Source organism: Dendropsophus ebraccatus, chromosome 3 (assembly GCF_027789765.1).
Source record: "Dendropsophus ebraccatus isolate aDenEbr1 chromosome 3, aDenEbr1.pat, whole genome shotgun sequence".
NCBI classification, from domain to species: domain Eukaryota; kingdom Metazoa; phylum Chordata; class Amphibia; order Anura; family Hylidae; genus Dendropsophus; species Dendropsophus ebraccatus.
In genome coordinates this window covers 85,509,962-85,535,177 of record NC_091456.1, presented here as the reverse complement: position 1 = coordinate 85,535,177, position 25,216 = coordinate 85,509,962, and the positions used below count along the sequence as shown (strand labels likewise).

General features: G+C 44.0%; 1 protein-coding gene across 3 annotated transcripts in view; it reads right to left on the bottom strand.

Moving 5' to 3' along the window:
- Window positions 1–24,822, bottom strand: part of ANP32B (acidic nuclear phosphoprotein 32 family member B) — a 33,573-nt gene extending 8,751 nt beyond the window's left edge. Inside the window, exon 1 of one of the 3 annotated variants that reach the window (XM_069962128.1) lies at window positions 24,486–24,822. In XM_069962128.1, coding sequence (XP_069818229.1) covers window positions 24,486–24,539 — 54 coding nt within the window. In that variant the 5' untranslated portion in view covers window positions 24,540–24,822. Of the gene's footprint in view, window positions 1–21,770; window positions 22,109–22,950; window positions 23,109–24,485 lie in introns of those variants that run through there. The other 2 variants (XM_069962127.1, XM_069962129.1) reach the window with 2 other exon arrangements.
- Between the last annotated feature and the right edge of the window lie 394 nt (window positions 24,823–25,216).

The following is a 25,216-nucleotide window of genomic DNA, read 5'->3' as shown; positions in this document are numbered from 1 at the left end:
ATTAGAGTGGAGACTGCCCAGACTACTTGTAGCCCCTACCATATGTGTATGTGTGTGTGTGTATATATATATATATATATATATATATATATATATATATATATATATATATATATATTCTAACTGTATAGAAAGACTGCAAGCATGAATATCACTAATACAAAGAGAGTATGAAACTGCTCTTATATGTAGAAACTGCTATGGATATTGCATCTATTAAGGTGTACATAGCCAGAGCTGAGGACTGACCCTGAGTTTAAAAAAAAAAAAAAAAAAAAATCTTTTAAAATGTTATAATTGAGGAACATTTATAAAATGTATATGAAAACTCATCAATATATTTTATGTTCTATCGATCTAAGGACCTTATTTATAACAAACAGAAAAACACTTTCTCACATGAATTTAGTTATGCAGGATGAAGCATTTCCTCCATATATCAGTAATAAAGCACTGACCCTATTAGATAGGGGTGGTTGGGGAAAAGTTGGTGGTCACTATTTGGCAGTTTGTTTCTGAGCTGGAAGACGCGCGCGTGCGTGTGTGTGTGTGTGTGTGTGTGTGTGTGTGTGTGTGTGATCTGTGCTGTTCAGAAGGAGGAGAAGCCATAACTAGTGTAGCAGAAAACTCTGTCCTTAATGTTGTGGTCCCCGTGTCTCTACAGTACAGCATCACAGCTCATAGTCCTCCAACTGGCTTCCCATCCTGTGATGTCACGGCCCTACTCAGCCAATCAGTGAGTGAGGTGGGACACAGCTGCAGTCACTGGCTAAGCAGGTAGTTCCTGTGGGGTCGCGATGATTCAGGAGCACGGACACTGACAGAGAGCTGATAAACCTGGGTCTATGTCTGATCGCTAGATCACAGGTATCTGGCATTGTTAGCAGTTTTTCTTTGTGTATGGTGAATATTTAGTTAGTAGGGAGTTGTTCAGGCCATGGTGGCTGGAGACTGGCTGCATCCACTGCACCCAAACACAGAGGAGAATCCCAGGATCACGTAGGACATTAGGAAGAAGTGACTGAGCAAGACCTACTGGTGGGGAGGCAGTATGACGTTCCAGCAACATCATGTTGCAGGAACTACCTGCTTTACATGACGTTCCTGGAATGTCATTTTGTGGCGAGGGGTTAATTCGACCTGGACATCTGGGCATCAATGACTTTAGGGATTAAGAGTAATTAATAAAATTAAAAACAATTTAAACCACTGCTCATTTCTCATTTTTTAAAGAAAGTAAAACTACATTGTTCCAAGTGCAAACACTAAAACTATTGAAGTGTAACATTATCAATCCTTCTTGGTGAACACCATAAAAAAATACCCCACACAATTCCCCAAAAAAGTCTACCCCCAAATGGCATCAATAAAAACTACAGCTAGCTTTGCAAAAAGCAATCTCTGAATCAAACAGCTCTACAGAATAAAGTTAACATTTCACCATAGAGTAAATTAAAACAAACCCAATTTCACCCCATAAATGCTAAAATTAGGGGATCCATTAAAATATATAACTTGTTAAATAAAAAATAAATAAAAGTACTCGTATGGCTAACAGACTAAAATGATGACTCGAGGAAGTAGGAATAAAAAAAAACAAAGAAAAATTAAAATTGGTGGCGTCTGCTATTAGCAGCTGTACATACTTGTGCAACTAATCCACACTTTTATTAGCCTGTGCCTTTGATAAATAAGTCTTGAACTAGATTTAAAGTTTGACCACATCAGCGGAGATTTAAATCTGACTTTTTACAGTACACAATTTCACCATAAATAAAAAAAACAATAACCCTAGGACAATGTCTTGCATACAAAAGTAATAATACTAAAATATTGACATGTTGGGAAACATTCTTTTCATCCACTTATAAGACTCTTTTGGAGTTACATTATTAGACGTAATTATTTTATCCATGGTTTGTGATGCAATTGTCAACAGTATTTTAATAATAAAAGATAATACAATTGTACTTTTCTATATGGAAACATACATATCTACAAATGACATTAGGAACATAATATTGTTTCCATTTTGATTACTGACTTCTATGCCGAACATGGGCCAGAAAATACCACAAAAAACAAACAAAAAAAAAAGTGGAAAGCCTCTTTCATAAGCGAAACAGACACTAGAGGGCATCATAAAACCCTAGTTGCATAACACTGCACACATTTAGTATGTGAAATGTAATATTTCTACCAAGTACCAAAGGTGAATTTGGTGATTCACAAGAGTAAGTAACTCACAACAAGCAAGGCACATGGACCTACCAACATTAAATGTTTTCTCATTAGGTTAAATTAATATTATATGTTTCAAAACATAGAACTTTTTGCCTAAAGTGTCACTGTCATAATAAAAACTTTTTACATGTCAAAAGTTTTGATTGGCGCAGGTCTGAATATTCAGACAAAGATCCCAGCAGGGGTTGAAACACCATATCTCTGTAAGCTTGGCTCTCAATAAAGATTGAAGACATGTCAATTCTTTCAGCAGAGAGCCATGCAGAGGAAACATTGAGACGAGGCAGGAGGAATTGCAAGGAGTCCACGGCAGGGATTCCATTTGGAATTTCCACCTTGTTTCCTCAAACTGAAAAGAAAACAGCATTTCCTGCGGGACATTCAACAGCTGATAAGTATGGGGAAGACACTAGATTTTTTAAATAGAAGTAAATTACAAATCTATATAAACTTTCTGAAACCAGCGGATTTGAAAGAAAAAGATTTTCGTAGGATAACCTCTTATTCTTTTGCTGCCAGAAATTTGACATTTTGCACTATTGGTAGTAAAGACTAGGGATGGTCCGAACCCGCCGAGGTTCTGGTTCGGCTGAACCCGAACGCTCGGAGTACAGCTGTCTGCCCGCTCCGTTGAGCGGGCGGATACAGCGGGAGGACCGCCTGGAAAACTGGGATACAGCCTATGGCTATGGCTGTATCCCAGTTTTCCAGGCGTTCCTCCCGCTGGATCCGCCCGCTGCATGGAGCGGGCAGACAGCGGTAATCATTACGGATGGTTCGGGTTCGTACGAACTCTGTTCGGACCATCCCTAGTAAAGACTGTTTTATCACTTTTGTCATGCCAATAAGGCTGGGGTTACACAGAGATTCCTGATCCATAAAATGCCACATTGCCCTACCTGGTGAAATGCCTGCCATGCAACCCCACCCTAAAACTAAAATTAGTGGGGGGGGGGGGGGGGGGCGAAACATACTCCCCCATACCTATATATATAATTCACATTAGTAACAATATTAGGCAATGTTCCCACAACTTTTTTTGTGTGTGTCAAAAACAGCCTTTTAATAATGGCGGATATTATTTCACCTAAAAAACCTTTGCCTTAAAATGTCACTGTTCATTTCATAAACGCATGCAATTTCGAGCAATTTTGCAAGAATAGTAATGATTCATAAACTGGAAACTTTGGCCCAAGTAGACAGTTAAACGCATTTGCACCTTCTAAAAAGGAGATCACACTTACAAACATATCACTTTGATCTATCTACATGCACATCTTCATAAAACCACCAGAACTGATAAAGACAAAAAAAAATCTGGTTTGTTGAAAATGTAACCTACAGAGATAGCACACCCAGAAAAGTAATTGCACCCCTAATACCTAGGGCAGCTTCCTGAAGTAAATACTAAATTGGTGGCACACACATATACATATTACATGAATACACCTTAAACACATCCCACTAATAATAGCAAGTAATGACGTCTGACGGCATGTCAAATCTTTATTTATTTAACAGTAATGCTTTAAGATGCGATACCATGCACAAAAAAAATGCATGGCACATTGTTCTAGTACAGTAGTGCTAAGATTTAAACAGTTATTGAGCTCCCGGCATAATAATGAATGATTATGCTGAGGTCCGGTCTGAAGAAAAATGTCTATGCATGGATAGTATTTTGTGGAAGTGTTTTTATCAGCTACTGTATGTCCTGCAGGAAGTGGTGTATTCATTCCAGTGTGACAGTGCTCTCTGCTGCCACCTCTGTCCGTGTCAGGAACTGTCCAGAGCTTAAGCAAATCCCCATAGAAAACTTCTCCTGCACTGGACAGCAAAGAGCACACGTCAGACTGGAAATAATACACCACTTTAGCAGGATTGTATGTTCTGAATCTGACAAGTATGTAAAGTCATTATAAAAAAAAATAATTTTTTTTACATCATAGAGACATGTCAAAGGTTTTGATCGGTCTGGGTCTGAGTGTTCAGACCCTTGCCGATTGGGAGATAGAGTGGGGAGAGGAGCGCAGCTGCAGCACCTCCTCTCATCGCTCTGAGTTAAATGAAAGTCGGGCTCCGAAGTTGTTGTTTTTTTTTTTTAATTCAGAGCGGAGAGAGGAAGGGGTCTGAACACTCAGACCCGGACTGATCAAAACTATGGTAGGTACATCACTTTAGTTTTTTTTACATTAACAGAATGACGCAGGGATGCCAGTGGCACAGTCATTTTTTTTAACCCCTTCCCGGTCTATTAGAATCAATGTAGCCACATCACAGAGGGCAGGAGAGATTGTCACACTGGGGGCATGCAGGCAAGTCTCCAGTGCAGGTTGGTGCTCGGGACTAGACCGGCACCATGCAAGCCAATCAGGCAGCGGTTCAAAAATGACCGTGCCTCCAAGCATCACCACGCCGGTCTGTTAATGTAAAAAACCCCAAGCAATATACCTGGTGGTACATACGCTTTAAGATTTTTATTTTTTTTATCAATTCTTTAGTTAGTATAACAGAAAACTGTTAATCTTGCATGGAAAACTAACACTAATGAAAAGTTTACTTGCAAGGTGTACATCTTATTAACTTCCAGTTAACACTGTGTAACAACATACAGCTGTAAAACAGTAATTCACTTTAGCATTTTTAAATAGAAATAATTTACGGATCTGTATAATTGAAAATAATTAAATAAACTGCCCAGTCTTGAGATGCCTTGTCCACTGACAATCCTTCCCCTCCCTTCCTTTTCTCCTTTTTTTTTCTGCACTTTTCTCTCCCTCTCCCCCCTTCTTCTACCTTCCTTTTCTTTAAATTTGCTTCTTTCCTTCTCCTCTGGCTTTTCTCTCATCTTTTGCCCTATTGTCTCCCTCTCTTTAAATAGTAAAAAAAAACTGTTGGATGACTGAAGTGGTCCTGGCATGGCTCTGAGGGCCTCCTGAAATTAATGTGAGAAGAATCATAACGCAGATAATTTCTTTCATGTTGTTCTTTTATGTATGCGTATATCCTGTTTTTCATACTTCGTTAATTGAGGAGGTTGGATGGGCATGTTGCCGTTCTGCCTCCATTTGTCCAAAAAAGAAAGAATAAAAATAAAAAAAAACCCAGAGAACTCCTTTAAGCCGACTAACAGTTGGTACAAACCTAGATTAGTCATATTTTTTTTTTTTTTTAAATAGCATGACACGCTTTGGAAAATGGAGTGCTAGCTTAAACTTTCCAGTGTGAGAATTATGGTGCGTTTACACAGGCAGATTTATCTGACAGATTTTTGAAGCCAAAGCCAGGAACAGACCATAAACAGGGAATGGGTCATAAAGGATAGACTGAGATTTCTGCTCTTTTCAAATCCATCCCTGACTTTGGCTTCCAAAATCTGTCAGATAAATCTGCCTGTGTAAACACACCATTAGACAGTTTTAGTAAAACTGGGGCAATGTTTGTGTACCTCTTTGAGCGCCCTCATGGCAGCTGGTAAGGATGCTGCATCTATTTTACCCAGGACTTTATGGTAAAACTATGTTGTAAAGAAAGATTTACATGTGAAACAGTCTGTAAATCCACGGTTTGAACAGTTGGCCATGCAGCCGGCAATACTGCCCTTTTGGCACAAGTGTCAAGTGACAGGATCATAAAATGTTGACTAGGCTGCTTATGTTACCAGCATATCATCACTAATAGTTTTTTGCAGAACTAAGTCTTTGTATAGAAGTTCACACTTGGCAAAGAAAACTCAGTTTTCAGCTGTACGCGAGCAAATAAACACTGCTTATAATAACTGTTTATGTAAACGTGATTGCTAGCATCATACTCTTAACCACACAAGGCGCAGCCCATGCTGGAAAGGTGAGCACTAGAGATGAACGAACCTCGAGCATGCTCGAGTCCATCCGAACCCGATCATTCGGCATTTGATTAGCGGTGGCTGCTGAAGTTGGATAAAGGCCTAAGGCTATGTGGAAAACATGGATATAGTCATTGGCTGTATCCATGTTTTCCAGACAACCTTAGAGCTTTATCCAACTTCAGCAGCCCCAGCTAATCAAATATCGAACGCTCGGGTTCGGATGGACAGTAACATAACCAAGCCTTTTTATGACCTCAATACAGGTTGTTACTTATCTTTAGTCACATTCTGGCCACATTTACCAGTTTGTCCTGACCCTTGTGAATAAAATATAATGTGTGATTTGTAGTTGGTGTTCTAGTTATTTTGTCCAGCCCCTTGTATGTTCGTGAAATGGATCAGACATATTCACCAATTGACTATGTTTGCTCCAATGAACTCAAGGTACCCACTGCTAGTATGCCATGGTATATGTCAGAATAACTTTTGACAGGTTGCCGATGTATACATCTGATGGACCCTTAAAACGTGGTATAATGCCGAAACCAATAAAATATTGAATTAAAAAACTAAACAAAACGTGGTATAACATTACAGTTTGTTTCTTACTTAAATGACTATTTTAGAGCCTGGAATAAGTAGCAAATTTACAGTATAACATTAAAGTAGTATTCCCATCTCAACTAATATTGTTATATTTGTAGGACTCAAGTTAAATACTTTTGAGAATAAATTCATTTAGCTAATTTACATCCTTCTCCTTATATGAGTCTTTTTCCCCTCTCATTGGTGACAGCTTATTGTCTAGGTTACAGACCACTACCCTGCTCTAACAGAGAATTTATCATTGTGCGCCACGGCATACTTTTTGCAAAAGGCACCTTTTCTCTGGATAACTTCCCCCTTGCCTAATGGGCGGGTAGGGGGGGTGGCAAGGCATCCCCCACACCTCATTTATCATGATTTACGCCAGCCAGCAGGCAAGTGTAAATCATGGCAAAAATTTGCACCTGCTCCGAAGCAGGTGTATATTTCTGCGGCTGCCGTGTGCAGACCCAGTCCCTCTGGTTTCACTAAGAGGCGTGCACCTATGGTGGGTTGCATGGGGGGGTGAGGCTTCAAATATTAAAAATTTCCGCCCATAGTGTAAATATGGTGTATATTATATCTATATATTCAACAAAAGATTACCTGTGGTAACACAGCAGAGCCACTACGCAATGCATGGAGCAGTGGACTTTATGTGCTACCCTTAAGCTGCGTTTACACAGAACGATCGTGCGAATTCTCACGATAATGATCGAGTTCGAACGATAATCGTACGTGTAAATGCAGTGAACAATCAAACGACGAGCGAGAAATCGTTCATTTTGATCTTTCAACAACTTCTTAAATCATCGTTGATCGTTCGCAAAAAATTCGCAGATCGTTCCATGTGAACAGTCGTTCGCCGATTTAACCAATCTGTGAGATAGGCTTAGTGATCTCAATACGAATTTTTCGTAAAATATAGCGTACCGTCTAAACGCTGATCGTTATGAAAAAAATCGTTACTCCAACATCGTTAATCGTACGATCGGGCGAATTATTGTTTCGTGTAAATGTAGCATTAGAATAGGCTATCAAAATTTGATTATTGGGGTCCAACTCCCAGCACCCACACTGATCAGCTGATAGAAGAGGCCACAGCACTAGTGCGAGAGCTGCAAACTCTGTACATTTGGCAGCAGCTTAACCTGGTACTGCAGTTGTCCCAATAAAATGAATGTACAGCAACTAGCCAGCAGCCTTCAATTATAAAGGGTACTAGGAGTCAGACCCCCACCAATCAGAAATTAATGGCCTTTCCCGAGGATAAAAAACAGACCTAGAGCATACCCATCATTTTAACAACGCGGCAGGTTACGTTGCAAAATTCCTGTAGTTATGCTGTCTAAAACGGACAGTCAACAGAATTACCTGAAGCGCCACAGACTGCATTGTAAGTGTATTACAATGCAGTGTATGGTGCTTCTGGGAATTCAATTCACCACTTGCGTCAGAAGAGGGCAGCGTACCTGCAGGAATTTTGCAATGTATCCTGCTGCATTGTTCAAATGATGGGTATGCTTTAATGAATATAATTTATCAAGGTTTTATACATTTATATTGGTCCTTACAACTTGTAAACACAGTTGCTGTAAATTGCCATATAAACATTCACAGCATCTTGCAATTTTATATATCAAAGTAAACACACAACAAACTCTCTAACATAGGTAAAGTAAGCTTAACGTTAAGTCTGCCTTCATAAATTCTATAGGTAAAATCCCTTCATAAATTTATACAAAATAATCCTCAAGTCTTTGAAGACTTATATGCTTTTAATACTTCAATGACCATACGCCCAACCACAGGCTATAGCTATAGTCATTCAAGCACCTGCATTCCATAAATGTATGAACTGTGCCTTTCCATTGTAAGGGTACAAACACACACACCGTATATGCAGCATACGCAGCAAATACACAGCAGATTTGATGGTGTGTTCAGTTATTTAGATCCAATCTGCTGCGTATTTGCTGCGTATCGCAGCAGTAAATACGCTGCGTATACGGTGCGTGTGTTTGTACCCTAAGGGTATAAACCAACACACCATAGACACAGCGTATTTACTGCTGCGATATGCAGCAAATACGCAGCAGATTAGATCTAAATAACTGAACACAGCATCAAATCTAAACCATCAAATCTGCTGCGTATTTGTTGCGTATATGGTGTGTGGGTTTGTACCCTAAAACACTGTTAAAGGGGAACTATCAGCAGGTTTGAAGCATCTAAACTGCCGATATGCCCCTATAGCGCAAAGGGCACTGAGGATAAAGGCGGGTTTCTTACCAGACTCCATTTTGTGTACTTTAAGCCATATGCTAGTGAAGCGGTTCAGTGCACTGGGGTGGGACTATCGCCCTCAGTGCACAGCGGCAGATGAACATTCATTATAAGGGGTGGGCCAGTTTTGTGTACTAAGGGTGGTAGTCCCTCCCCCAGTACACCAACCTGCCTCAATAGTATATGAATTAACCCCTTAACGAGTATACTCGTCATGCGGCCATTATGGGTAAACAGCCTGCGGTCCCCGGTTGCTGTGTGCAGCCGGGGACCGCGTGTATTAGCAGCTGGCAGCTGCATTTAAATAGTATCTGTGCCCCTCTCCCTGGTGTCTAGTGGGGGGATCTCACCCCCGCGATGCAATCGTGGAGGGGAGATCCCTTGTACTGAGCCAGCTGGTGCTCAGCGTCGGAATGACGCTGATCCCGGCTCAGCAATCAGTGTATCTGGTCTGCTGCAGACCAGAATGATAGGGCTCCAATCTGATGGATCAGTGCTCTATTATACACACAGCATTGATTTCAATGGGAGATATATATAGAAGTCCCCCAAGAAAACAAAAATGTTTTTATTAATAAAAAATCCCCTCCCCTAATAAAAGTTTAGATGACCCCCCCCCTTTTCCTTTTATAAATAAAAAAACATATTTGGGGTCGCTGCGTGCGTAATTGCCCGGACTATTAAATTATGACATTCCTGATCTTGCACGGTAAACGGCGTAAGCACAAAAACCCGCCAAAGTGCAAAATTGCGCATTTTTGTTTACATCAAATCCAGAAAAAATGTAATAAAAAGTAATCAAAAAGTTGCATATATGCAAACAAGGTACCGAAAGAAAGAACAGATAGTGGCGCAAGAACAGCCCCATAGACCAAACAATAAAAGTGTTATAAGGATGGGAATAGAGCAATTTTAAATACATTTAGATTTTTTTTTTAAAAGGTTTTAATTTTTTAAAAGGCATCAAATAAAATAAAAGTTATGCAAGTTAAAATCGTTGTAATTGTACCGACTTGAGGAACATAGATAACATGTCTCATAGGGCAAACGGCGTAAACACGAAATCCCTCAAAATAAAAGGAATTGCACCTTTTTTTCACAATTTCACTGCACATATAATTTTTTTCTGGTTTTGCAGCATATTTTATAGAAAAATTAAGTCTGTATTTGCAAAGTATAATTGGTTTCGCAAAAAATATGGGCTCATGTGGGTCTGTAGGGAAAAATATGCAAGCGCAGTGGCCTTTTGAACATAAGGAGGAAAAAACAAAAGCATAAAAATGAAAACTGGCTCAGTCCTAAAGGATTAAACTACACAGCACACAAAAACAGCATCAGCAACAGGCAGGGCTGTGGAGTCGGTAAGCCGCAGCTCCGACTCCCAACTCCGACTGAATTTTATCAGGACCGACTCAGACTCCTGCTCCTTCATAAATGGCCGGTCATATACCAGGGGAGTTATTTCTCATACTGGCTCAGCAGCTTCTTCCTAATGTCCTACATGATCCTGGGGCGACTTCTGAGGGAATAAAGGTATACTGTATATGAAGCAGATTCTCCTGTGTGTGCAGTGGATGCAGCCAGTCTCCAGCCTCCATGTCCTGAACTACTCACAACTAGACTAGATGAGCAGGTGGTCTTTTCCTGCTGACAATCTTCTATGTTTCTAACTAATATTCACCATACACACAGAAACACGGCTAACAATGGCAGATACCTGTAATATAGAGGTCAGTCATAGTGATATAGAGAGGGGTTACACATAGTGATATAGAGAGGGGTCACACAGTGATATAGAAGGACACTGTGGGGGCACGCAATAGCACACACACACAGCCTGCTGCAGCTATAGCACACACACAGCCTGCTGCAGCCATAGCGCACACCACACACACACACAGCCTGCTGCAGCCATAGCACACACACACACACACACACACAGCCTGTTGCAGCCATAGTGTGCACACACATACACAGGCTGCTGAAGCCATAGCACACACACACACACAGCCATAGAACACTGAAGAAAAACACACACACACACAGCCATAGAACACTGAAGAAAAACACACAATCTTCTCCCAGAGAGAAGCCACCACACTGAGGACAGAGGTTACTGTTAACACTACTTATGTCTTCTCCTCCTCCTCTATATTACACAGGATATCTTCATATTACACTGCTGCTCATATACAGTCATCCAGCATCCAGGAAGAGAACAGCACAGATCTCCCCCCACACAATGGACTCTTCCAGCTCAGAAACAAACTGCCAAATAGTGACCGACAACTTCTCCCCGACCACCCTTATCTAATAGGGCCAGTGTCCTATTACTCATATATTCCCCGACCACCCTTATCTAATAGGGCCAGTGTCCTATTACTCATATATTCTCCGACCACCCTTATGTAATAGGACCAGTGTACTATTACTGATATATTTCCCCGACCACCCTTATGTAATAGGGCCAGTGTCCTATTACTGATATATTCCCCGACCACCCTTATGTAATAGGGCCAGTGTCCTATTAGAATGTTGCTCATAATATTTATTCATGAGCAAAACTTTTAAAATTCATATCAAAATTCAATTCTACATTTTTTAAAGATTTTTTTAAAGCTGGAGTCGGAGTCGGTACATTTTTTCCCCGACTCCAACTCAGACTCCAGCCAAATCTAGCTCCAACTCCAAGACTCCGACTCCCCAGACCTGGCAACAGGTGCACTATAGGAAAATATTAACAGGTTACACTGCCTTCCATGGATGGCACTGTATTTGTCGGCGTAGTACAACTTTAGTGCTTAGCAGGAAGGTGCTATCTCATCATTAAGGATGTTCACGCGGTCAGAATGACATGCGTTCTGCCACCAGGATCACACCGGGTCAGTACTGCACACATACCAACCCATTGTGGACATATCCATGGATAGCTGAACTTCCGGTAGCAGAAGGAAGTAGCTTTTTTTTTTACATTGTGATATGGGACAGAATTAGGGCATACATTGCTAGCATTTTTGTAATTTAATAGCTAATTTATCCATGGAACTATTTTTCTGAAGTCCAACTACAATAAAATACCTTACATTGTGCAGCACTGTGCTGGCCACTAAAACCCCTCACCACTAGAGGGGAGTGCAACTTGAGCATGCTCAAGTTCAATCGTTCAGCATTTGGCCTATGGTTGTATCCATGACTCCCTAGGGCTGCATCTGTCTTCTTCGGCCACTGGTATTGAAACGCCAAACAATCGGACTTGAGCATGCTTGAGTTGTGCTCATCTGTATTCCTCACCATTTTTGTATACAGCACAGTGGACCACCCATGATACATACAGAAGAAGCAACATGGTAACTTGACAAAGGAACTACATGAAAAATATAATGCATTAATGTGGTATAATGCTGGGTTTGTCTTGGCTAACGGTTTTCCCTGGGCACTTCTCCAAGCAGAGAGGACTTTATACCCCACCAAAAACAATTCCAGCAAGGTTTTATGTATTAAATACATATTCCAAAACTAATAAAACTAACAAAAATAATGGCGTATTGCTTGGATATGCTTCATTTTACAATTACTGCTAGTACTCTGGGACTTTATTAACTGAAACAATGAAGGAGTGGCAGAATAGGTGTAGAACTGCGTGCCCATGTAAGCGTGGAGGTCCCTGCATTCTTAGAAAGATTCCCACCAGGGATGAGGTGATGGCTCATTTAAATCCTAATAAACAAGATGGGAAAACACTATGCTACTATCACAAAATATATTAGGGTGCCATGGTCACACACCTTTTTACAGTTTCTTTATATACCCTTTTGTATATGTGAGTTCATAGTTTGGCAGATTGGCATAGTTTGACAATTTAGTGAACCCCTTAAGGACAGAGCCCAAAATGACCTTAAAGACTGACTATTATTAATTTTGCGGTTTCATTTTTTCCTCCTCGTCTTCTAAGAGCTATAACTCTTATTTTTCTATCTACAGAGCCATGTGAGGGCTTGTTTTTTTCAGAAATACTTTACTGTACTTTGTTATAGTCCTCTTAAATCTGGCATTAAATTAATAATGAAAACCCCCACATATTTACATAACATCTGGCAGTGGACAGCAAAGTGAAGGGAGGGGAGACTCCTTGTCACCAAGACCCTAGGACAGTTTTTTCTGGAGTGATTTTTGGTAAATAAAGACATTTTCAAATATGAAACAAACAATGTAAACATAGTGCAAGAAAGAGGCTTCATTTTTTGTAATTTCAAATATATAAATTTGATACAAATGTCTAAAAGGAAGTTGCTTTCAGTTTGTGGCTGCAGCTACCAGCAATCCCTACAAACAGAAGAGGCTTTGGCCAATAAACCACTGCGGGTAAAGGTAGTACGGTATTACCTGGATTGCTATAGTTCGACAGAATGGGAGTCACTTACAGAATATCCCTCAGTTCTGACTAATAACGTATATGATAAGGGGTTCTCATTGTGAGTCAACCCCTCTGAATGAGGCACAGGAAGCTGGATGTTAACATTATTGCCATATATGCAAGAAGCATTCATTGTACATAGTTCAGTCAAATTTTTAGGCATGATTTAATTTTTTAAATGCACATTATGTTGCAGACATTTTGTGGATTTTCATTACAGGCTTTAATTATATCTCTTCCAGTATTACAACAAATGCATTGACAAGTTGAGGGGAATGTATTCCCTATGTTTTTATGAAAGAGGCATTGACTGAAAGTAAAAAGGCCCCTTCTCTCAAAAACACCATATACTTTTGGTTTTACCATGCAAGGAATGTGTTATACAAACATATGTTACTGTTTAAAGGAAACACATCCCTATAAAAGGTGTACACAGTTCACACTGCAGGTCAAATAGAAAGTAAAGCCACTATGTACATTGTTAAAAACTGCATTAAAGGCCATTGAAGCAACCATTAAAGTGTAATTACTGTTTTTAAAAACTTCCACCCCATCTCTTATAGCATGATTGACAGCTGGAGAAGGCAGGCAGCAGCCTGAAGTTACAGCAACAGCCATGGAGCGAGGTGGGCTGAGGCCGTGTAGTCGGGTGCAGAGAGTGTCAAAAAACACACCTCCATGACACTGTCAGCTCAGGGATTAAAGGGGTTGTCGAGCAAAAATCTTTCTCTTTCAAATCAACTGGTTTCAGAAAGTTAGATTGGTAATTTACTTCTATTATAAAATTTCAAGTCTTCCCATACTTATCAGCTACTATATGTCCTGCAGGAAATGTTGTTTTATTTTCAGTGCGACACTGCTCTCAGCTGACATCTCTGTCTTGGCAAGAGATGTCAGCAGAGAGCACTGTGTCAGACTGAAAAGAAAACACCATTTCCTGCAGGTAGAGTTACGCCCTGGAAGTCTGTCACCAGATGACCCTGGACATAACTGTAAGTCCTGGGTCTCTAGGGAGCTATGAAGAGCGCTCCGGAGCAGAGTGTGCTTTTTAGCAGGTGGGGGCCGGCTGCAGTGAGCAGCCGGGCCCTCACCATAAATGACAGGCTGCAGCAATTGTACTGCAGACTGTCATTAAACCTTTAAATGCCATGATCGCAGCGTCTAAGTGTAAGTGACTGGAGCAGCTCGCTTTCCTGGACTGCCGGAGGTCTCCTACCTTCCTCCGTGCGGTCCGATCGGTGCTCTACTGATTGAGTCTGCCTATGGCATAACAGTGATCAGTGTATGCAATCTGATGATTGCATGTAAAAGGTCCCACAGGGGGACTTAAAATTTGTAAAAAAAAAAAAAAAAAAAAGGCCCTTCCCCCAATAAAGATTAAAATCCCCCCCTATCCCATTATATAAATAAAACATATAAAAATCATTAAATAAATGGAAAAAAAGGTGCCAGGATTGCCGATGTTTTGTTACATTATATATAAACTAAAATAATAAAAAGTGATCAAAATGTCCAATCTACACATATATGGTATTAATAAAATCTAGATATCATGGTGCAAAAAATGACAGCCCATACAGCCCTGTAGGTGATAAACTAAAACTGTCATAAGAGTTACAAAAGGACCATTTTATTAATAATAAATTGCAAAAAAGGATTTCAGAAAAAAATATATAACATAAGAGAATCTGTGTAAACCTGCATATGGTTGTGTTCGGAATGTTATCGTATAGTGCATTACGTAGACACAGGAACCCCCCAAAACTTATGATATTGCATTCTTTTTTTCCAATTTCCTCAATTTATCTTCATAAATAAAATTTTTTGGGTTCCATCATACATGTTATGGTAGAATGAAAGATGCCATTACAAAGTACAACTATTCCTGAAAAAAACAAGCCCCCACATGGCCCTGTAGATAGAAAACTAAAAGTGCTAGAGCTCTCAGAAAGGGAGGAGGAAACAAAAACACAAAAAATGCAAACTATCGCAGTCCACTGGGTCATTTTGGGCTTGGTCCTCAAAGGGTTAAGATAGTTTTGTAGGAAAACGACGGATCACAGAGCAGAGCGGAAGGTATGTATGCACTGCTAACGTGACTGGCAAAGGCAAACTGGCAGCATATCCGTACTGTCAGTTTCCCTTTAAAGTTGATCTGTCACTTCTCTTATGCTATCGTATCTGATGCAGGCATGCTTTAGAGGGCGATACACTAAACTCATGTACAGTATATATAATTTTCTATGAGTGGATTCATTATTTTCTTGTAAAAACCCATTTTAAACTTCAGAATTGCCTGTGAATTCTGCTTTCTCTACCCACACAGAACGACTGATGGGTCTACCCATAGGGAAAAACCAATCAATCACTCAGTGTTGGTTGACAGATGCACTTTTAGTAGAATTTCAAGGGCAGGTGTCAGACCAATGGTGCCAAATGATGTGGGAGAAGCAGGGGATAGCAAAGGAGCTGCTGAAAAGATCCCTTTGAGGCTGGGTTCACACTACGTATATTTCAGTCAGTATTGCAACCAAAACCAGGAGTGGATTAAAAACACAGAAAGGATCAGTTCACACAATGTTGAAATTGAGTGGATGGCCGCCATTTAATGGCAAATATTTGCTGTTATTTTAGAACAACGGCTGTTATATTGAAATAATGTCCGTTATTTACTGTTATATGGCGGCCATCCACTCAATTTCAACATTGTGTGAACTGATCCTTTCTGTGTTTTTAATCCACTCCTGGTTTTGGTTGCAATACTGACTGAAAAATATACTGACTGAAATATACATAGTGTGAATATAGCCTAAAAAAGGACAAATAGTGTAGTAGCTTAGATTTTTTAGCATTTATTTCACTGTGTGTAAACAGAGCCTTGAAGTGCCCATACACCCTAAAGATGGTCAAAATCTTGGTTTGGTCAGATATAGTCAGTGGACAGAAAGGTCAGGCATATTGGATTTTCTCACCTGACCCTAATGTTTTAGGGAAAAAAAGCAAAAAAGTCATTTTTTGAAATTTGAAATGAGCTAAACATAGGTAAGTGAAGAGAGATTTGGGGCTGATGGTTATTGAATGTGGATGGCAACTTCTATATGTATGGGCTGCTTTAGAAAATTATCTTATTTGCATGAACAAACCACACCCCACTGAAAGAACATCATCTTTAGGCCGTGTTCTCATATGCCTAGGATCACAAAAGGTTGAAACCATTAACACATTTGTCACCAATAGCTGTGCAATGTTGCATTTAAAGGGGTAGTGCGGCGGTAAACAATTATTCACAGAATAACACACATTACAAAGTTATACAACTTTGTAAAGTATGTTATGTCTGTGAATGGCCCCCTTCCCCGTGTACCCGGAAGTGTGGTGCGCAATACATACCTGTCACGTGCCGACTCGTCTCCGATCTTCACTCAGCGATGTCGTCTTCAGCCGAATCCCTCCGTCCGTCTTGAGTGCCGGCCGCCCTCTGCCGAGTCATCGGCTGCTCAGCCGCGATTGGCTGAGCATAACTGTGCTCAGCCAATCGCGGCTGAGCATCTGATGACGCTGAAGAGGGCGGCCGGAACTCAGGAGGCTCAAAGGGATTCGGCCCGGCCGTCCGAAGACGACATCGCTGACTGAAGATCGGAGACAAGTCGGCACGTGACAGGTATGTATAGCGCACCACACTTCCGGGTACACGGGTGGGGGTTATGGGACACGGGGAAGGGGGCCATTCGAGACATAACATACATTACAAAGTTGTATAACTTTGTAATGTGTGTTATTCTGTGAATAATTGTTTACCGCCGCACTACCCCTTTAATACTGGCGGCACTGCACTGCTATTGGTGAACGCGAGGGTGTGGTTTTAGCCGCATGCATTCCTAGGCATGTAAAAACAGCCTTAGGCTGGGTTCACACTGCGTATATTTTAGTCAGTATTGTGGTCCTCATATTGCAACCAAAACCAGGAGTGGATTAAAAACACAGAAAGGCTCTGTTCACACAATGTTGAAATTGAGTGGATGGCCGCCATTTAATGGCAAATATTTGCTGTTATTTTAAAACAACGGCTGTTGTATTGAAATAATGGCCGTTATTTACTGTTATATGGCGGCCATCCACTCAATTTCAACATTGTGTGGACAGAGCCTTTCTGTGTTTTTAATCCACTCCTGGTTTTGGTTGCAATATGAGGACCACAATACTGACTGAAATATACTGTGTGGGAACCCAGCCTAAAGGCCCTATTCCACGGCCGACCTGAGGATCAAATGAGCACACTCAGCGCTCGTTTGCTCCTCGTTCCCCGCTCGCTGCCGCGCGGGTGAGTCCGGGGGGAGCTGCCTGGGTGATCCCTAGATCGTCCGGGCAGCCCATGGCATACAGCAGCGTCTGCTGCCGCCGCTCCTATTCCACGGAGCGAGGGCAGTAGATCGTTGCTATATCGTTTGTTTTTTAACATGTTGAAAAACAAACGACTGCAATGATCAGCCAACATCGTTTGTTGCCTTCTATTCCACGGGACAATTATCGGCCAAATACGGCCGATAATCGTTTCGTGGAGTAGGGCCTTAAAGCTGCATTCACAGGTCACATAAAATTGTCTGTGGTCACGGATCCACAACCATGGACAATTTTAGGAACCACTCAAGTGAATGCAGCCATTCACACAATCTGCACCGCGAAAAAATAGGACGTGTCCTAATGCGGATCGCGGCACTGACCCCCTCCCTGCCGCAGAGATGTCAGGAGCGCATAATGTGCGGTCCTGTCATCGTATCTGACAACTACTCATCAACTCCCAGTGCTGGTCAGCTTACATGTTCACCAGAAGTGGCGTGGACTAAACTGCCTTTTTCTCCCGACACCATCACAAACCAGCCTAGTCCACGCCACTTCTGATGAGCGTGTGTAAGCCGCCCGGCATCAGGGGAGTAGATAAGTGGTTGTCAGATGCGACAACAGGAGCACAAATTATGTGCTTCTGTCATCTCTGCTGCCGGGCGGCAGGGTTGGGGTGGGTTTGCACTTCTAGAGGGTCTGTCCTCTGCTCATTGCAGCACGCATCGTGTGAATGAGGCCTTAGGGTGTGTTCACACATACAGGATCCACAACAGATTTGATATCAATGTGTGAAAGACCAGAAAAAAGTAAATGGTACTTTAGGTCAGCACTGTCCACAATAATAGATTAACATTTGGAAGAATTTAATAGTAATATAAATGTAAATAAAAAGGCACAAATATGACGTGTTTCGAAGACTGGCCTCTTCATCAGATATATAAAAGTGCACATACACATGTCTTTAAAACGCGTCATATTTGTGCCTCTTTATTTATATTACTATTAAATTCTTCCAAATGTTAGGCCCCCTTCACACGTCCGGAAAAACCATCCGGATTGCCTATCAGGAAATCCGGACCGATTTCCGGACCCATAGACTTTAATTGGTCACGGACACCCTTCCGGATTTTTCCGGAAGGGTGTCCGTTCCGGAAAATAGGTCCGGAAAAAATAGGACATGTCCTATTTTTGTCCGGAATTCCGGCCCGGACGCCCCCAAAAAAGCCTATGGGGGGCGCCGGAATCACGGGCACTTTCCTGATGTACATCAGGAAAGTGCCCGCGATTCCGGTTTACCGGCGCACCCCCCCACCACCCGCATAACTCACTGCTGCCGTCCACTTCTGCTCCCCCGGCCTCCTGCTTCCTGGTGCCGCGCCCGGAGTCCTCACCCAGCGGCACCCCCCCCCCCCCCGGACCTCAGAGTAGCGGCCTGCGCACGGACCGCTTACCCATCGGCACCCCCCCCCCGGACCTCAGAGTAGCGACCGGCACGCTCACCCATCAGCACCACCCCACCCCCGTAGCTCAGAGTAGCGCAAACCAGCTCCCCCCCCCCCGGACCTCACTCAGCGGCACGATAAATCTCCGCCAGACCCCCCCCCCCTTGCCTCGGAGTAGCGGTCGGCGCCCGGACCGCTTACCCAGCGGCACACCACCCCCGCCCCGGACCTCACAGTAGCGACCCGCGCCCGGTCTCCTCGTCCAGCAGCCCGACACCGCACACATCCCCCCGGACCTCGGATCGGCGCCGCCGCGGCAGTGCTGTATCCTCACCCGGTTCCACATCACAAGACCAGGAACCAGGACAGGTGAGATCCATAATGGGAGTTGTACTTCTGCAGCCTGTGGCCATCCAGGTTGCAGAAGTACAACTCCCATCATGACCTGTCAGCCGGCATTATGGGAGTTGTAGTTCTGCAAGCTGTGACCATCCAGGTTGCAGAACTACATCTCCCTTTTTTTCTTCTGATCAGGAAATCCTGAAGGTTTTTCCTGATGGTTTCCTGATGGTAAAAACGGATTACTGTCAGGAAATCCTGATACTTTCCTGATGACATTTGTGGCCTCCTGATCAGGATTTCCTGACAGTAAAAACTGACACGGACGTGTGAAGGGGGCCTTAATCTATTATTGTTAACTCTATCTATTGTGGACAGCGCTGACCTAGAGTACTATTTACTTTTTCTGGTCTTTCACACATTGTTTTCATGGGCCCCATTACTTTTGGGAGTATCCCGTTTTTTGGTACAGTCAGCATAGCTGTCCCTAGCACACTGGGCTCTCTAACCAGCTGGATCGCATCCTGGACTTGGACCTGTACCCCGCAGATTGGAAGGGGTGATATGCACAATGATCAAGTGGAGTTCAGATGAGCCGCTGTTCACCCTACTCCACCCTTTTACAGTTTGGTATCACATGAGGCGCCTGTGCCCGGTGCCTTTCAGTTTTGATATTAATGTAACTAAATAACTGAACACAGCATCAAATCTGCCGCGGATCCTGTACGCGTGAATGCCTCTATTACCAGGTGACGAACACTGTCAGCGCTTGCTTGCTCCTCTTTCCCTGCCGCCGGTATAACACGCGCTGGCAGTGAGCTGGTGAGTATAGGGGGGGGGGGGGGGGGCCGCAGGGAGTGCTGCCCGGGTGATAGGTAGATTGTCTGGGCAGCCCATAGCAGATAGCTGTGTTCTGCTGTTGTCGCTCCTATTCCACGAAGCGATGGCAGCAGATCGTTGCTATATTAGTCGTTTGTCTTTCAACATGTTGAAAGACAAACGACAGCAACAATCAGTCGACATCAATCATGTCGGCTGATCGTTGCCTTCTATTACACAGGACCATTATCGGTCGCAACGGCCAATATCGGCCGGATACAGCCTATAATCATTCTGCGTAATAGGGCCTTTAGGCTAGGTTCACACTATGTAATAACAGCCATATTTCATAACGTCCATTGTGCAAACAGCCGTTATGAAATACCACTGTTGTTTTTACATAGTGTGAACTTAGCCTTAGGGCCCTATTCCACCGGACGAATATCGTTTGCATAATCTTTAACGATTAACGATCTCAAACGACCGCTATTGCAAAAGACCTGAAAACGTTCACTCATTTCCATGGAACGATAATCGTTACTTATGATCGTAATTGCGATAGTTTTTTCTTCGCTATTTATTCGCTATTGCGTTCGTATCTATTGCGAACGACGTCTTATTCAACGCCAACGATTTGCGAACGTTTTGCGAACGAGCAACGATAAAAATAGGTCCAGGTCTTATAAAGCGATCAACGATTTCTCGTTCGGTCGTTAACTGCATTTCATCCGAACGATTATCATTTAGATTCGAACGATTTAACGGTAATCTGAACGATAATCGTCCGGTGGAATAGGGCCCTTAGGCTATGTTCCCACACAGTATATTTTAACCAAAACCAGTAGTGGATTGAAAACACAGAAAGGCTATGTTCACACACTTTTGAAATTAAGTGGATGGCCGCCATTTATTGGCAAATAACTTCTGCTGTTTTAAAACAACGGCCATTGCTTTTAAATAACTGCAGTTATTTGCTATTAAATTATTGTCATCCACTCAATTTCAATAGTGTGTGAACATAGCCTCTCTGTTTTCAATCCACTCCTGGTTTGATTAAAAAATACTGAGCAAAAAAACACTGTGGGAATGGATGTCCTTAAGCAATCTTAAAACGATTGTAAAAACTATTTTTTCAAACAATTGCTTTGTGTAAATGCCGATTGGCATAAAAACCAAATCGTTGTTGCAAAATCGTTAAACGATCGATTGGGCAATTTATCGCTCCATCTAAACCAACCCCAAGGCTGTTTTTAAATGTGTTTAATGCAATTCAGCTCATTACACCTGCAGTCCATGTAACGCATGTGTGAAAGCAACCCAAGGCTTTTTACAAACCGCCCGTTTATTCTTTTTTTTAACATGGGTGCCAATGTATGGAATCTATCAAAAAGAAAGTCTCAGTTAGGTATTTATAACCATGCATAGATACAACATCACTTTTTAGCCAACTCACTGTTGGGGTGTTTTATGTCCTATTTATGACACCACCGAGTATCGCCAGTTCTGTTACAGTTCCTTCTTAGGTCATTGTGACAGGCTCTAACAACAGTGCCGAACCCCACTTCGCAACCCCTGCAGCCAACTGAATGCCAATCTGGAAACCATCTCTGCTACAGAGTGTTGTTCACTTTTCCATCTAGCAGCCCAATGTGATATATTTATAGGTTACATGGGCGTGGTAGTAGATGTCCACCACATGGGCTTCCCTTCACAAATTCTGAATAATGACATCACAGCTCATGACTTTTACCACATCCCTGAGAGAAAAGAATGTTCTACATGCTTAATACCATCTCTATTGGCATATGAAACCACAAGGCACTGGGTGACCTTCACCAGGTCACCTCACCTATTTGTAGGTGCTGGCAGGAGCAGACTAGTTAAGTGATGACAACCTGTCTAGTGGCTTTTTATGGGTCAGTCCCTTATTATATAGGTGTATATGTAGTGAGGGAGGCAGCTATAGGTGTTGTGGGAGTAATAAATCCTGTACACTATAAAGATGGTATAATAACAGTCCATAGTCATACAGGGTGTGATGGACATCTCCACTATTACGGGAAGCGACTATAAAACATTACAAAGTAGCATCCAGACAGAAGAGATGCATGTAACCTTCAAGGACTGGGCATGAGGAGGGTGGAAGAGGCGAGTGATGGCAGACAGCAGACAAAGGCGCTGAGGGGGGCGGGAAGGAGAAGCCGGGGAGGAAGAAGAAGCCAAAATGCACGGCTACCATCGAGGCAAAAGACAGCGGCGCCATGCCGAAGACTACAGCGGGGCAAAATGGAGGGTGGAAGGCGGGCACTGCAGCTGTCACCAGAGAAGGAGAGCCCCGCCGGCCCCACAGACCCAACATGGAGAGCGGGAGTGAGGAGGAGGAAGACAGGACGACAACATGGCGATACCGCCGCCTCCTCCGACGTAGGGGAGCGCTGAGCGACATGAGGCGCAGCCCCGGCACCGTCTCTCTCTCCACATTAACCCGCTGCATGTGGTTGGTTTTTCCTATGGCCGCGTACTACATGTGTGAATAGGAGCCTGCACATTACTCTCCTCCCCCTCTGCTCGGCTGCGCTTTCCCGCCCGACTAGCTGAGGAGGAAGAGGAGGAGGGGAACATGTCGCCCGGACCCGCTGGAGAGATCTGGGTTTTCTTCCTTCTCTTTCCTCACGCCATAGCCTGTAGTCACACACACAGAAGCGGGGAAATAAGAGGACTACAGCCAGCCCGCAGTGCACAGCCACCAGCTCCATTAGCCGAGCTCTGCTGTGTGGGGCGGTAGTGTCAGCACACGGTATATACCGGGACATGCCTGGCAGCATCCCCAGGGGCTCACACACACAATAGGGGGCGTCCTGCCGGGCACCGAGCCTCACATCAGCTCCATGACTAAACCCTGACACTTCTGGGGGCTCCTGTGGATACAATAACAATCCTGGGGGTCACGTGATGGACTAGATGCAATGGTCTGGGCACAGCAGCAACTTTCCGGATGACTTTCAGTCCACCCTTGTGTGAGGGGAGAGAGAGCGGCCAGGGAGGCTGAAGCATGGGGGGCCAGGGAGGCTGAAGCATGGGGGGCCAGGGAGGCTGAAGCATGGGGGGCCAGGGAGGCTGAGGCATGGGGGGCGAGCGGCCAGGGAGGCTGAGGCATGGGGGGCGAGCGGCCAGGGAGGCTGAGGCATGGGGGGCCAGGGAGGCTGAAGCATGGGGGGCGAGCGGCCAGGGAGGCTGAGGCATGGGGGGGCCAGCCGCCAGGGAGGCTGAGGCATGGGGGGGCCAGCCGCCAGGGAGGCTGAGGCATGGGGGGCCAGCCGCCAGGGAGGCTGAGGCATGGGGGCCAGCGGCCAGGGAGGCTGAGGCATGGGGGGCGAGCGGCCAGGGAGGCTGAGGCATGGGGGGCCAGCGGCCAGGGAGGCTGAGGCATGGGGGGCCAGGGAGGCTGAGGCATGGGGGGCCAGCGGCCAGGGAGGCTGAGGCATGGGGGGCGAGAGGCCAGGGAGGCTGAGGCATGGGGGGGCAGGGAGGCTGAGGCATGGGGGGCGAGCGGCCATAGCCGCCCGTAATACGGGACAGCTCTCTCATCACTCTACCATCGTGCATGCGACCCCCTGCCAGGGTGGGCACACGGCCCCCACTCCTCAGCCATGTTCCTACTGAGAACCCTAGAAGGGCGGTCAGATGTCGCCTGTATGCAAAACATGGCTACCGGTCTGGCAGCTGAAGAGAGTGAACGAGGAGAAAAAAGAGAGGAACCTAAAACTCTGAAAACCAATCAAACCATCCATCTAAATCTAATTTTCCATAACGCCATCCCTTCCTCCTCCTCCTTCCCTCCAGACAACAAACTCACACTCTGATCACCTTCCCTGCCACAGGCATCAAGGGGCAGCACAGACAGGCAAAGTTTAGCCTTGTGCCAGCCGAGGGGCATGGTGTGGCTGCCAGGCGCTGGTGTACAGCCGGCAAAGTGCAAGAAAGTGGAGTGTTGGGTTGTCTGGGAGGTGGTAGAGGAAGGCAGGGCAGCAGCCCATGTGGTGCCCATACTGGACAAGTCCTCTGCTCCCGAGAAGTAAGGGACTAGATAAGGTGAGTGGGCAGCAGCAGGGCTGGCCATGGTAAGGATGCCCGCTGCCAGCAGTGGCTATAAGAAAGAGGAGCTTACATCAGACGGCGTCCTGTTCCGGAGCTCCAGGTGAATCCTCTTTTTCATGTCCATCTTCTCGGGTGTCTTGGAGTCGTTCGTCCCCCGCTCTCTTGTCTGTGGCTCTATGATATATCGGTCTCCCCCCGTCCTGGCTGCTTTTCTAGGTGATCCAGCCCAGAAATAAAAGTTTCACAGGGAGGGGGTGGGAGGCTGCAGAGCAAAAGAGCAGTTCGAGGTGTCTTTAATGGAGGCAGAGAATCTGAGCGCTCTCTGTACAGAAAACGTGTGGAAGCTGCTGAGACCAAACGCCAAGTTAACTCACAAGAGCGAGGAGGAGAAACCATGGAGGGAAAAAAAAAAGGCTCTGAAATAAAAAAAAAAAAAAGGACATTGACACGACTGCCTCCGGTGGCCGCTGGGCGGTACTGCAGCCTGAGCTAGCAAATGCTGCAGCAAACAGCAGATAGCGACAGCAGGGGAGGAACAACGCTTGTATAAGGAAGCTACAGAGAGGAGGACGGCGCGTTCATAGAGCGGTTACATCGCCGATTGCTGAGCTATAATATTACCTGCGCGTTATAGCGATACAGCGGGACTGCGCTACTTACACACACAGCACTGAGGCCAATGGGGGCGGAAAGGAGTGGTCTGGGGTTACAGTTCTGTCTAGTTCAAGTTTTCCTAGTCCTTCTAGGTGGACATTATGTCGTTATCCCCCCCATATCTCTACTTTACTAGAAGTTTGCGAG